Source organism: Carassius gibelio, chromosome B15, assembly GCF_023724105.1.
Source record: "Carassius gibelio isolate Cgi1373 ecotype wild population from Czech Republic chromosome B15, carGib1.2-hapl.c, whole genome shotgun sequence".
Taxonomy (NCBI): domain Eukaryota; kingdom Metazoa; phylum Chordata; class Actinopteri; order Cypriniformes; family Cyprinidae; genus Carassius; species Carassius gibelio.
Window position 1 is genome coordinate 12,352,601 of NC_068410.1, and position 15,579 is coordinate 12,368,179.

At 37.4% G+C, this 15,579-nt stretch overlaps 2 protein-coding genes across 3 annotated transcripts in view; both read left to right on the forward strand.

Moving 5' to 3' along the window:
* pafah1b1a (platelet-activating factor acetylhydrolase 1b, regulatory subunit 1a) overlaps positions 1 to 3,438 on the forward strand; it is a 42,114-nt gene extending 38,676 nt beyond the window's left edge. The window contains exon 11 of the mRNA XM_052576001.1: positions 695 to 3,438. Coding sequence (XP_052431961.1) covers positions 695 to 768 — 74 coding nt within the window. The 3' untranslated portion in view covers positions 769 to 3,438. The remainder of the gene's footprint in view (positions 1 to 694) is intronic.
* A 670-nt stretch (positions 3,439 to 4,108) lies between these two features.
* mettl16 (methyltransferase 16, N6-methyladenosin) overlaps positions 4,109 to 15,579 on the forward strand; it is a 28,284-nt gene continuing 16,813 nt past the window's right edge. Inside the window, exons 1-2 of one of the 2 annotated variants that reach the window (XM_052576827.1) lie at positions 4,109 to 4,268; positions 4,874 to 5,006. In XM_052576827.1, the coding sequence (XP_052432787.1) occupies positions 4,879 to 5,006 (128 nt within the window). In that variant the 5' untranslated portion in view covers positions 4,109 to 4,268; positions 4,874 to 4,878. The remainder of the gene's footprint in view (positions 4,269 to 4,873; positions 5,007 to 15,579) is intronic. The other variant, XM_052576828.1, reaches the window with a different exon arrangement.

The following is a 15,579-nucleotide window of genomic DNA, read 5'->3' on the forward strand; positions in this document are numbered from 1 at the left end:
AAGTCAAGTTGGTTACTCTACAAAAGGTAGTCCTGTCAGCCTTTGGCAGTTAAAAGACTGGAGGGTTCAGTGTGCTGCCAGAGTCCAGATCTTTTCAGTGGATCAAGGCACTGAAGCTCTCTAGAGATACTTGGATGTTATTCAGCCAGCTCCCCTGTAGGCTTCTGTGAAGCTTCAAACTTGCTTTTAAAAGCACTTCAGTACACAGCACTCGTCTTCCAGACTATTGATTTGAAATGATGGTTTTGGTGTGAATAGAGAACGGAGTGTTTGTTTGAGGCTTCAGGTCTCTTGACAATGGTTGAGCTTGTGAATCCTGCTATTTGAAGTGTTTTATGTATGTTTTAAAAGTTGAAATGTGTCATTTCTGTGGTATGAGCATCACCAAATGGAACAAACAAGATTTTCCCTCCTTTTCCATTGGTCCAGTGATCAGGTAGCCCCACCCTCAACTCATGCCATTGGCTGAGCTAATGCTGCCATTTTGGACTGATCACAGTTTGAGGGAAAAATTTGACATTTACACAGTATCTCATTATATAAGTAGTTTTTTTTTTCTTCTTCTTCAAATGTTGCCAGAATTGGGCGGCACTAAGAACGACAGGGCCAATTCAGTTTGGTTGATCACTAATCTTCATATATAATATGAGTTCAATTCTGTGTGCTTACATTACTGTCTCTCATCTCTCCACAGATTTCCACAAATCGGCTCCGTATGTCGTCACCGGCAGCGTAGATCAAACAGTAAAAGTGTGGGAGTGTCGCTGATCATACCCGCAGGACCTTTCACAACACCTCCATGCTCCCCTCCACCCCCCCGGACCCCTTCTACTTCCTCCTCAGCTTCCTCCTGTTCTTCTGGATGCACTCGAACACCACGGTTCTCACCCACCAAGCTCCGGTTCAATAGCGTGTCCTTTTATGTAAATTATTCTGGATGTAGATCGAGCTATTAAATGAAAAAAAAAAGAAAAAAAAAAGTATTCTTGCATGGTGAATCCAAAACTGTATACTGTAAATTTACATAATGTTGTCTAGAAGTACCATAGGTTTAACACAGGCTGATCTTTCTCTCAGCTTGACCTACCGAAGGCAGAAGCTGACTGGGTTAAATGTAGGGCACTAAACTGATAATTTAATGACAGAGTGATTCATTTTGTCTAATTTTTATTTAGATTTGTTTTTGTTTTGTTTTTTTCACTGTCTTAGTCTGTTTGTGCCTAGCTTGGAGACCTTTCAAGGGGCAAAGGCTACAGAACCAGCCTATAATGCTGAGGTGGAGAGTTGATCTGATCGTCTATGGGGCTTGTTATCAAAGTTATTCTGTAGCTTTGTTACATCACTTCTGGAGTGTACTTACCATTCTCTTTTTGTGGATTTAGATAACATTTAATGGTTGCATCTATGAACGTTTCATGTGTTTTGGGAATAAATCTTTGTACGCTTGTCATGACACGTCCTACTGAGAAGTACAATCCCAGAGACATGACTTTACACTGTAAGAGAGAATTGTGCTTAATTATAGGAGTGAATTTATACAAAACTCCTGCATTCAAAAAGCCATGCTGCATAGTGGGCGTCAAGAGTGTTTTTTTTTTTTTTTTTTTTTTTTTTTTGCCCTGAATCAAAGATAGCTTTAGTGAAGATTTGGATTTTGACCTCCGTGGTCAGTTGAGTCTGTCTACTCAGGAGCACTGTAACCGTTGCCTCTATGAAGCACTTGATTTGGCCCTCAACGTTTGTTGTTTGTATTCAGTTGAAGGCGTCCTGATTCTTCTTCTGTTGTTTAATGATCCTGTTGCCCCTATGGCAGTTACGCTGAGATTTGAATTCACAGAAGACATTTGATTAAAAAAATCGCAATCCTCAGTTTGGACCTTAGGTGCAAAGCATGACAAGGGCTCAAAGTTTCCTCTCATCAGGGGGATGTGCAAAAATCAAAAGGCTGGGTGCAAAGATTTCTATGGTGGAACGATGGGCTACACTTGATACTGTGGGAAGCTCAATCTTATAATAAATCTACAAACTTATGATCTGCCTGTTCTCTCTGTGGAGAGTCCTGATGGTGACTCCTATTGTAAAGGGATCTTCATACTGTGGACCATGTCTGAATATCCCTAAATTAACCACAGGTGCTCAAGCCATTACTTTAGCGTGATGAGTGGCACATTCTCTGCTCTATCTCTTATTAAATGTATAAATAAATACACAATGGGAAATGATTTGATAAAATCCTACACATGGAGATAAACCATTCCATATCTTTTAAGGAGAAAATATGCCTTTTGACTTAGTGCGAAGACAAAAGAAATTGAATTCAATTGCACATCCCTGCTATTGTTAGATCTTCGGTCACATCGGACCGAAAGGTTTTAAGTGATGTAAGGCTTCAAAATGCATTAATGGTTATTTTAATTAGCATTTTCATTCCAATGCAATTATATAATAAAGAATTTACTGCTTAACCATGCTACTATCAAGCAATTTCCTGTTGTGTGTGTACTGGATGTACCTACTGCTGCTGAAAATCTGATCGTGACTAGTCTGAGATCTGTACCTGTCCACATAGCACTGCTGCATGTAACCGTACTGACGATTGAGCTGTCTGGTGGGGAACAGTTGGCAACGTTTGATATCTTTTAGGAAATATATACTTAAGTATGTTGCACCATGATTGGTTAATGAAGCCAGACGCCCTACCAGATAGGTCAGCTGGCATGCTAACTGTGGTCCGCTCAGTACGTGGTTGTAGAGGCCGATCTGTGTGTGCTTGTATGAAGGAAGATGACGACTTTATTTCGCTATGGGATTGTGGCAGACTGAGCAACCCAAGAGATGAGGTGTCCATCACAAGAAAAAGCACCAGTGATGCCTCCTTGAGTTTCTTGATTTAGACGCTCTTGACTGTGTAACGCAGCACAGAAATAGATTCAGATGTACTGGAGCTGTAAACCTGAAAAAAAAAAAAAAAGGTTATTTTGGACAAAAAATCTTGCTCAATCTCAGTCTCATCATTTGTAATTTAAACATGTATTTACATTGTCTAGAGTTTATTACCCTCCATAAGCAGCACTACTCCCTTAAGATTGGCTTTCCTCAAGACCTTAAGAAAAAGGTCTTTCTTGGTTTGACAATGGTGGTGTCCTGTTTTTGTGTCCAGAGGAGAAAGTTTGCCGTTCGCAGGTCCAAAAGCAATCCCACTGCTGCACACGCTGGATGGGTTCATGTACAGACAGACTTGTGGAGGTCCTGTCTGTAGCTCCATCCTCCAGCCACAGGTCTATCATCAGCTGTTACTTTGTGAATAGTTTGGAGGCTTCAGACTTCACAGCTTGAATGGGACTCTTTGCTTTTTATGGTATCACTGTTCACACAGCCAATTGTTAACAATATATCTGGATGTTATTGTTTGCAACATAATTAAAGGAAAAATATGAATGTTTTGTCTGTTTGTAGTGATACTGTTTGAAGTCAAACAGGGAAGTTACACTGGTTCCAGTTCATTACATATTCAGCACTGTAAAGATTGCACTTAGAAATTGTCTTATAGGTTACAGAAGATTTTTTTTTTCTTTTGGATGGATTTCTTTTCTTTTTTCTTTTCTTTTTTTTGCAAACTATTCAATCACATAGTTTAGTTTTAAATGTGGCTAGAAAAAAATCATACAAATTCTGACAGTTATACAATCTAAAAATTGTCCATTAAACAAAATTAACATGTTAAGAAAACAGTAACAAATTGAAAAGAATGTGAAAATATAATGCAATAAACTTATAAGTAGATTTAACCTAACTTCAAGAAGTGAATTTTTAGGTCACAAGCTATCTTAGTTTGTGAATATAATATCTGCCTTACTATAATTTTCATTTTTCTGTAATAGCCTGTAAGCGATTTTTTTCTTCATTTACAAATGCGTCAATATAAAGGAACTTTAATAAACACTAGAAAAAACAACGGGAAAAGTGATAAATTATAAATAATAATAAACCATTACAATAGTTAATGACATAAAATAAATGTAAATTGCATCAACAACAAAAAGTATGCTAATGGGGAATCTCGAAAATAAGCGCAAGATTTTTGTTCTTTCTGATATGAAGTTATAGGACTAACACGATTCCATGACGCCATATGTGTGCGCCGTCGCAGAATTGTTACTAAAGCGGGAACTCTGGAACGAACACTTGAACGTTGGGACAACGTGAGATTTGCCAATGACGGCCGAGAGCGCTGACCACTGAGAAACTACTGAAGCTTTCGTACATCGGTATTTATCTGTTTTTCCGATCTATCGAAACGGTAGAGTGTCGCGTGTGCTGTTCGTTACAGATGTATGTTTGCAGTGTGTTGTCCGGTGAATCAGTTAGCTGTTTGGCTAACGTTATACTCTCTTAGCATATCTCAAGAGATTTAGTCCTGGACACGTTTTGATATTTCACAATTTATTACATTACACACAGAGAATATGTTGTTTGTAAATCGACACAGTCTGCAATAACAGCACATTTAACACACTTTAATTCGTGCACATGCAATTAAAAGAAGACTTAAAACAACAGTTCACAAAAGGCAAACTTCTGTCGTGATTTACTCACCCTCATGTTTTTCCAAACCTGTATGCCTTTCTCCTGTGTAACAAGATGTTTGGGACAACACCAGGGACTGACAGTCTCAGTTTTCATTCACTCCCATAACACCATTTATCCACACAATGAAAATGAATGGTGCCTAAATAATATCACTATTTGAATACGTCCATATATGTATGGAATGTGAGAGAGAATAAATAGTTTTAGTGTGGGTGTTATTTATTCCTTTGAAACTGTTTATGATTGCTGTTTGGGGTGTCATGTTCAATCTGTTTTGTTGCAGAAGTTATGGCGCTGAATAAATCCATGCATCCTCGAAACCGTTATAAGGACAAACCTCCAGACTTTGTGTATCTGGCCTCTAAATATCCTGAATTCCAGAAGCACGTGCAGACCACACTGACCGGCAGAGTGACGTAAGTCATGTTGTGTTTTATCATTTTTAACGCGTCAGATGACTTTGCTCGTGGAAGTATTACGTAAGTCATAAGACATAAAAGTGTTGTTTTGTCCAAGCATTGTAAAAAAGAAAAAAGACTGATCTGTCTCAAAATACAATATTTTTTTTTTATCTGTGATCTAGACATATTTGCCTTTGAGTACAATGTGATATTGATATAGAGATCTCAGACCAAAAAATACTCCTAGTATTAGAGAATATTTGTTTAGATTTTGTATAGATTTTAAAGGGGTCCTATGATGCGATTTCAATTGTTTCTTTCTCTTTGGAGTGTTACAAGCTCTTGGTGCATAAAGAAGATCTGTAAAGTTGCAAAGACTAAAGTCTCAAATCCAAAGAGATATTCTTTATCAAAGTTAAGAGTCAACTACACCCTCCTAAAATGCCTTGTTCAAAAACGCCCCCACATCTCTATGTCACTGTGTGGGAAGATTTGCATAACACCGCCCAAATGTTATCACACAGAAAGAGGGTGTAACTTTTATTCTTGCTGTAGTATTGTTGTTGTCGCCGTGTTGTGGAGACACTGGGTCTCATTCATGAAACATTAGTAAATATACGAGTAAAAATGTGAGTGATTTGCGCGTAAAGAGAACTTCCCGAAAACTCTTCTCCTGATTCACAAAAACTTCGTAAACGTCAGATGTGATAGTGAAATGTGTGTGTGTGTTAATGAATTCCAATCAGTCGTAAATGGGACGCGCGTGCACGCTCATTCTCAATTACCATAAATCCCGCCCATTAAATCCGACTGACAACTATATATGAGCATCATATTACAATTTCTCAGAAATTCGCTGCAGAAATTGATGTTTTATTATCAGAAGTTCATTCAAAAGGCCACGTTTTATTTTCAAGCGTATATAGTGGCGTATCAGGTCCTAAAAAAAGGAAGCTTGGCAGCATATTACAGATGCTGTTAATAGAGTTTCATCTGTTAATCGAACAATACCCGGAAGTGAAAAGAAAAATCGTATGTAATTACTATATATAATATTTTTTTCAAAATGCTGTGTAAATATGTACCCGATTATGAATTAAAATGCAGCCGTATTAATGAGCAAAACGTTCAGACGTTAAACGCACTATTTACGCGTGGCTGGGAGCAGGTGTAGATTTATTTCGTACCAACTAACATTTGGAAAATACGAACGTTTTCATGAATCCGAAAATTTACGCCAGAACAACTTTACACGCGATTTACACAAAAATTCGTTCTGCTCGTGTTTCATGAATGAGACCCACTGTGTTTCATGTTGAAAGCGAAACTACTTTGTTTGTCGTTCCAAAAGAGGAAGATGTCCGCTTCATCATGCCTGATGCTTGCTGTTTGTCATTTCTCCGATCACAAATGCAGACTTGGTTTTATGTTTACACAGCGGGATACACAACGCAATGCGTTAAAAATAAATAAAATAAAACACAGTACAAGTCATTATAGTCAGTAATTATCTCCCCACTGGATGCAACAAATGCCTAATTTGTAAAAGTTTTATTGGTTTTGTCTCTTCGTGCCGGGAGACGGCATCACATTATGTTGAGGGGCGTAACATTTCCATCACACGTTTGAGGGATTCAACCAATCACAACACACTGGATAGCTGGCCAATCAGAGCACACCTCACTTTTCAGACCGATGAGCTTTGTAAAAATCAATGCATTTCAGAAAGGCAGGGCATAGAGGAGCAACAATAATGAACATTTAATGCATAAACAAATTTCATTACACCAAATACACAAAATATTTTTTTGTTTCATAAGTGTCATATGACCACTTTATCGTTTTTGAAAGAAGTCACCAAGACTTAAATTATGTGATCAAAAACAAACTGTTAAAACAGTGATATTGTGAGATATTATTACAATTTAAAATGTCTGTTTTCTATTTTTAGATATTTAAAAATGTAGTTTATTCCTGTAATGGCAAAGCTGAATTCTCTGTATCATTACTCCAGTCTTCATTGTCACACTATCCTTCAGAAATCATTCTGTTATACTGATTTGCTGCTCAAGAAAAATGTATTCTTCTTATAAATGTTGAAAACCGTTGTGCTGCTTTAATAGTTTAGTGGAATGGTTGAAACACATTACATTTTTCTCAGGATTCTTTGATGAATATAAATGTCTGTATTTGATTAATTTCAAATATAAATATTTTCTAACATTTTAAATGTTTTAAATGAAATTACTGTCACTTTTTAATTTAGTGCATTCTTGCCGAATATTTTTTTTCTTAGTTTTATTTTATTTTTTCTCCAGACACTACATTGACAAAATAAATTTGACACATATAATATTGAATAAACTCATTATGACAAAAAAGTTGAATAAAAATATTCACACACTATTCATTAACAGAGACACAAAGAACATGCAGGATTCATGTAATGAAGCTACTAGTCCGTATCGCGATTTGATTTAAGAATAATTTTGTGTAATTCATTCAAAATTTGACGAATTCCATGACATTCCGCGTTAAACTGTGAATTAGGTTTTTATGACTGGATTCCGTGATTCCATCCACGTTTTCCACTTCACAAAAATCATTGGGCCCTAAGACACTATTTGACACTTTCAAATGAGAGTAAATGAACCGGACACGCTTGTTTATTCTCCGCATATTAACTTTATCTCGAATCTTTTTCTTGAAATTTAGCAACTTTTTACTTGTAATCTAACAAGTTTTTTTCTCAACATTTTATTTAGACTCTTTTTCTAAGTTTTTTTTCTCATAATTTAATGAGTGTTTGTTTATACTTTTTCTCAAAATTTAATATATATATATATATATATATATATATAAAAATATATATATATAAAATATATAATATTTAAAAATTCCAGTACTGATTAAATCCCACCCTACACATTTTTTTTTCCTTTATCATTACATAATAATAACATCATAACATTACAAAGGCCATCTTTTAAAATGCCAATCACTTTATCACATCAATGTTCCTAAGAAATAAATGAATATAAATTTTAGATAGTATTCAATGCTCACAAACTGGTATGTTGATGTCTGCTAGATTGCATGTAGTCTCAGAGGAGTCAGTCAGCAGACTTCTGCTTTGGCTTTGTAAAGGGAGATGAGTTATTTGTGGATCAATAATCACATTGGCGCAGTACTTTAGGCCTGTCCTATTGAAGCGGCTGCTATGATTGGATGAGCTTCCTGCTGTGACTGTCGATACTCGGCAGCGCATCCAGAGCTCCAGGGGAGGGACGCAGTTCGTGCTGTTGTCAGAAAATGAACTTGACATGCAGCACTTCTCTCTGGGAAAATTGCCTGTGTTTTTTCCCCCTCTTTTCACCGTCTTTCATTTTTTTTAGCCCCACTTGCAAGATTAGTTTTCGGTCTAATGGGAATCATCTGAGCAAACGCCCTACAGTTATATGTCTGAGGCTGAACATCTTGGGTGTTTTTTTTTTTTTTTTTTTGCCAAGTCTCCATATTTCCAGTCAGTCCCACTTGGTTGTGCACCGTTACCGTTGACCTTGCCAAGAGGTGTGTGCTTCTCTCTCGCCACGGAGCGAAACGTCCCAAAGGCATCAGAGGGTAGTGCATGCAAATCAACCGCTGTGCCTACAGGGTTTAGCTTAAAGAAACAGCGCAATGTTCTGCTCAGTGAAGTTTTGACAGGAGCAAAGGTCTCAGCCTCTGGGAGTTTAACGCTTGAGGTGCCAGAAGCCAGTATCTCAGATCTCTTGGGTATTCTTCTGTTTTGTACAAGCTTAGGTTTCTGGAAACTCTTCAGTCTTAGCCAAGCCTGAGGATTTGTATAAAAGGCTCAGTTTTTACAGGCGCAGCCTCCATCATTATTTTACTGTTTTGGACCCATTTTGGCATCTGAAAGAAATCCTGTGATTATGCATGCATGAGAGGAAGCAGGAATCTCGGATGCAAATCTTTTTGATACTGGGATGTTTCCTGCTTGTATCTGTGGGAAAGCACTGCAGATGTGCACTACAGAGCTGTGGAGTGGCAGGTGGAAAGGGGCACAAAAGCATCCTGAAGTGGAAGAATGCCTCAAGTGTTTGAGAGGTGGTGAGCAGGAGATTGTAATTGGGACACAGTCAGACGGTGTGTGTGGTTGTGACGGTGACTCTGTTTCAGAGTATTGTCTCTGATTGTTGACTTTTGATCATCATTGAACTGAGAAAGGGCATTGATGATTGACTGACCAATAGGGGTTTTTCTATTGCGAAGATGTCAGTATCTGGAGAACAATGTAGATGAAGAAAAGATTATGAAATTTGATTACGAAATAAAAACGAAATCGATTATGAAATAAATTACACTGGCTATAGCTGACGGTAGCCATCCACTTCCATAGTACTTCCAATCTGCTGAACACAGAAGAAGATATTTGGAAGAATGTTGGAAACCAAACAGTTGATGGTAGCTATTGACTTTATATAGCTTTTTTCTATACTATGGAAGTGGATGGCTACCGTCAGCTATAGCCAGTATAATTTATTTCTGTAATGCAAAGCTTTACAAGCTTTAATTTAGATGTGATTAATCCTTTGACAGCACTATTTTAAATAAATAATATTTTGATTTTTTTTACTGTGTCATTCACATTTTCTGGCTTTGAATGATGCATGAGACGCTATGTCGTTGTATTCGTGTGTTGAGTTATACTGTTGTTTGTATTGTTGAATATAATATCACAAAGAGAGCTGTAGATGGCTTGTCTTCCCTCGCCCACAGCACCGATCTTGTCTGGTCACGTCACATTTCCTCAGCAGGAGAAGTCATTATAGCATGACACAGAGAGAGAAAGAAATGTGTGCTTCAGAGAAGCAGAGGAACAAAAGACAGCTGGGTTTAGAGAGGTGTGTTGATAGCCCCAGACTATATTGACGTCTGTGCACCTGGAGAGGCTCAGCTGATAGCATTAGTGTGTCCATCTTTCTGCTGGCTTTTCTCTCAGGTGTGCTGCTAGGTCTGGTCTGAAAAGAGCCCCGTGTTTCCTCACCCTTTGATTCCTAATGATGGTTTTGAAAATCCTAACAAGGCCCCTGGAGCTGTTCGCCTCTGTGGTCTAATTAGCAGGGCTGTCCAGCCTGTCCACCACAAACTCCTTCCTCGGTTAGCGTTTCTTCTTCTTCTGGTCCACAAATCTCTTCTTTGTCATTTTGCTAGTGCATATATAGAGCATTCAAATGTCTCTTTATCATTAACTCTGTAAATCTAGGTTGCCATATGAATAATGATTTGATGTATTTCTTGTTTATCATTCTATATTGGATATTATATATTAACTGATATTAAATATTTAACTGTGCATGATTAATTTGAATTTTTCTAAATTTTATCACTTTTGCTGTATTCTTAAAGTTAATTTTTAAAATACTTATTTAATAACACTGTTAAATGTATCTTTAGCAAATGTCAAAATAAAAAAAAAATGTATACTCTACATATCCTTTCAATGAATACATTTTAATTCTAACGTTTTTGATATAAATATCGAACTTAACAAAAACAAAACTTTTGAATTGTTTTACTGTACATGAAATGAATCTAGAATATATAGAAAATAGTTGCATTTCAATAAATTAGAATGTCGTGGAAAATTTCATTTATTTCAGTAATTCAACTCAAACTGTGAAACTCGTGTATCAAATTTACTGCACACAGACTGAAGTAGTTTAAGTTTTGGTTATTTCAATTGTGAAAATTTTGGCTCACATTTAACAAACCCACCAATTAACTATCTCAACAAATTAGAATACTTCATAAGACCAGTATTTTTTTTTTTTTGTGAATTGTTGGCCCTCTGGAAAGTATGTTCATTTACTGTACAAAAACTCAAATCTCATCTGCATTTTTGGGTCTCTTGTTTCTCATTTCCTTTTGAAATGAATGCCACGGATAACAGGCAGGACGAATGTATTCAATATATTGGTAAAGACGAATATTTCTTTCTGATGATTTATTGGCGTTAAGTTATGTGCAGAATGACAAACAGGAGTGCAACATTCTCGAAAAACAATAAGCCGAGTGGACTGCCATAACAATGCAAAACATTTACTGAGGGCTTCAACATGGCTGTGTTTTTATGATTAGAAATGTCAACGACAACAAAAAGAATCACATACAGCGATTCTAGCTCGAATCAGTATCTGTATGCATGAGACTGTCTGAATACCGGCAGAATTCACATTTCTGTTGTAAAAAGAGAAACGCTGTGCAGAAGTATTATTTGCGGTTATGCGTGTGTCCGAAGCTGCAGTTGCTGTGTGATGTGTGTGTAAAAAAAAGAAGGTTGTTAAAATCAATTTCCTATTTTTGTTTTCGCAACTTGTGTTGGTTGGTCCAATCGATTTGTGCAATAGATTTTCGAACATAAAGTGACAGTCGACACGGTCACAGTTTTAGACTAGACGGGAGAAGGGATGTGAAAAGATCTGGGCACAGTTTTCCAGAACTTTGTGCCAAGTTGAAGAGGTGTCGAGCTGTTTTAATGAATTTTTTAGATGTATTATGGTGTCTGAACACGTATGACTTTGAACAGTGACTGCAAACATTTTGTTTACTGCAGCCGCAGCCATCATTACCAAGCGCGAACCGTTGACTCTGACAGTGAATGAGAGGAGACGAAGCGAACGCTCAGGCTGTAGTGTGACATCTGTGTAAACATAGATGATGCCACAGGGTTTTTTTAAAAGAAAGAACGTAGCCTTGTTCTTATGTAGGCCCTAGGAAATTTATATATAAGTAATTTTACAATACTTACTCAAATATAATTAATACTATTTTGTTGCTTTTGTATTATTAGTTTGAAGCGGAAGAAAAATTGGTCTATCTTAACACAAATGTACAACCGGACTAAAAGCAAAGAAAAATTACAATAATTTAGTCTGTTCTAAATTGAAAGGGTCGGTCGGGTTAAGGATGGCCTTACATAAGATATTTTGGCTGTGGTGCTGTATATTCAGCTGAATAGTGGTGTTTTTTTGGACCAGTGGTCTGTGATTTAGAAATGTGGTGCATAAACACAAGATCAGCTCAGATCCTCATTTGTTCCTCATGACTTATGCATGATTGATCGCTTTGATCAAGCCAACAACGGCCACGTTTATCCAGGTGGATTAAGTTAACACAGATCTGGGTCAGATGCAACCATAACAAGGACATTTGAAGTGACCACATTGGTCTTAACTGTGAAAGAGGCTTTGTTCAGTTACATTTAAATAAAAATGTTTTACATTCTTTTATTTTATATATATCTCTTGGCATTGATTTGCTTAAGAATTGTTACATGCGGCATTTCAGCGCAGGGCTCCGTGTCTTTTTGATCAGGTGAGCCATGTCCGTTACAAATCTCTGAAGTTATTTATGGCTCGTGTGTGTGCAGTACATGTGTGTTTGTGTGGTCTGACAATCTCAGCATCATTAGGAGGAAATGACATTGTTTACATGTAAATTAATTCTGCAGCAGGTGTTAATTGACACACATTTGCATATTTTGTTTTAATATAAAACTGTAAATCTTTGTGCCATCTGCAGCAGGTGTACGTTACAGCACACTATTCGCTACTGTCCCAGACTCCTCATCTCTCTCTAAACACTTTCTCTCTCACACGCTTTGTTTGATTATGCTCTGATTGCAGTACTAGCTTAGTGAATTCTGCAGTCAGGTACAAAGCACTGCACCATGTTGCTGACGTTATTGTTAACAACTTTCACACACGCACACAATATATAAAATACACGATGATAAATATAAAAATCAATACACAATACCTATATAAAACACTATTTATTTACACGATTGTAAATTCACTACATTCACTATATAAAATAAAATTCATTGGATGAAAAAGTTCGCGCGAGCGGCCGTTATCAGATTTGGAAGTCCCTTAAAAGGCCTGTTGCCTCGTTCGCGGTTGTGGCTTCAGTCGAATTCAATGGGGCGCAGTTGTTTTTGGGATGAGTAGTTCCTGCGCTCGAAATGAAAACGTGTACACAGTCTTGTACCTTTGACTTTTTTTGGATTTTCTCTTAATTTTTTCACTCGAAATGATATGTTATATGCTTATGAGTTCAGCCGTAGCTGGTTATCCTCACACATGCTCTAAAACTCTTTAGATACGGATTTCTCCGAAAGTCAATGGGAGAAATGAATGGGAAATTTACTTCCAGCACCAGAGCTCTCTCGGGCTGTGGGCGGGACTGTGATGCTCTATAACCCAAACGATGTAACAGGCATCGCCCCTGACACCTCCGAAGAAGAAAAAAACACCAACTTATATGTTTATGTTAGGCTACTCAGTCAGGCCCTCGCTCACTCAGTACGCGCTGAAGGCTCGTTGCAAAATGGCCAATGCGTTTAACAGACCAGAAATAGAAGATCCTCCAATTACCAACAGGTCTGGTTTTGGGTGCACTTTGGATTCCCTTTAAGCTATAATGGTGATGGCAAGAGAGTGGTGGATAAAATAAACAACGGTATGTCGCATCTGCTACATGACAATAGGGTACACCAGCGGGAATACTTGAAACATGTCAACTCATTTACACCGACATCACCTTATTGTGTCAGTATCTGGGAAAAAACGAAAAAAAGGAGAAACATACACGCAACATATCCCCGCAGCATTTAGACACCGGTACACCATTATAGCTTACAGGGAATCCAAAGTGCACTCAAATACCAGACCTGTTGGTTATTGGAGGATCTTCTATTTCTGGTTTGTTAAATGCGTTAGACATTTTGCAACGAGCCTTTAGCGCGTGCTGAGTGAGCGAGCGCCTTAGGGGCCGTTCACATATCGCGCCTAAAAACGCATGGAAAACGCTAGGCGCGTATTTCTCTTCCTTTCCAAAGCGCTCGGGCAGAAGTGCTCATGAGGCGTCTGTCTTTGCTAAGCAACAATGATTGTCTCTACAGATTTTTGGTACATGAAAGCCAATTTGCATAATGTGCACACTATTGCAGAAATAGTCCGTTTGTATATTAGTATCACATTTAGTCTCTCTCATCTTCCTGCAATACGTCTAGAGATTTGCCTAAAACCTAAGTGATCTGGTATTTAACCAAAACTTCACAAGTTAGTCCTAATTATCATTTGCTTCTCCTTTTCGTGGTTCCAGACTCCAGACATTGCCATGCTGTTAGATAAGCTTCCTCATATTACTTTTCTAAGTCTCTCATGCCACAATTTTGAGGATAGGGTTAATCTGGAAAGAGACACTCACTGAGAGGGATGTGGGTACGACAAGGAATCCGCTCCCCCATCATTTTTCCTCTGCTGCCACTGGAGGAGAAAGATATGAAAGGAGAGGAAAGATTTGGGGCGCAGATGTCATTCAGAGAGAGATTGGATTAGAAGGCATGAACCAGAGAGACGACATCCATCAATGGCTCGTGGATGACCTGGAAGAAACTAGGGAGCATTAAAAATTCAGAATAGCCTATAGTGTGACATTGTGAAACCCCCAAAATAAAAAAGTATTTCATTATTTACCCAATATTACTGTTCCAAACCTATACTTCTGTTCAGAATTTTGGGATTTGTAACTGTGTGTGTGTGTGTGTGTGTTTTTGTAAAGAGGTCTCTTATGTTCACCTAGGGCTGCATTTATTTGATCAAAATACAGTAAAATCAATAATATTTTTCAGCAGCCATTACTCCATTCTTCAGTGTCTCATGATCCTTCAGAGATCATTTTAATATGATTTGATGCTCAAGAAGCTATTATTATTATTAGTTGTAAACCGCTATGCCGCTTAATATATTTTTGGGAAACGGTTCTTTTCTTTTAGTATTCTTGGATTTATAAAAAGTTTGAAAGAACAACATTTATTTGAAATAAAATATTTTGTAAATGATAGTGTTTTTTTAATTTATTTTTTATCAATTTGCATGCTGGCACGGAAGAAAAGAAATTATTGAATACAAATTTTATTTTTATTTTCTTTGCACACACAAAAAAAATTCTCTTATCTTTATAAAATTATGGTGGAACCACTGATTGCACATTGACTATTTTATCAATGTTTTTATTCTGCATTTATAGTATTTTATATGGAGATTTGAAGATTTTTGTGTGTTCAGTTTAAAAGAGTAAGAACATAAAGGCTTAAAATGACATGAGGTTGAGTAAAACATGACAAAATAGATTTATATTTGTGCATACTATCCCTTTAATTTGATTCTGTAAATGATCTCACTGTAGTTTCTAGCTGCAGTAAAAGTAGCATTAATCTCTGCAGCCTGGCAGACAGTGAATTGCATTATTGATGCAGTGGAGGGCTGTCCTGGGTGAGGGTCCTCTGCTGAAATGTTGGGCATAATTGTGGGGTTCAGCCTCAGCTCACTTACAAATGAGATATGGGGACACGGAGGGGGGCGTCTCACATCACTCATCTTCTCTGCTGCCTGCTACAGGTCTAATCCTAATTTTAAACTTGCACTCCCCTAGTTGGGGTGTCAGTTTTTGAAGCATGACAAAATTAACCATTAGCTTGTCTTCAAGGAATAGAGCAGCCAAAAATGCAAATTGTCAT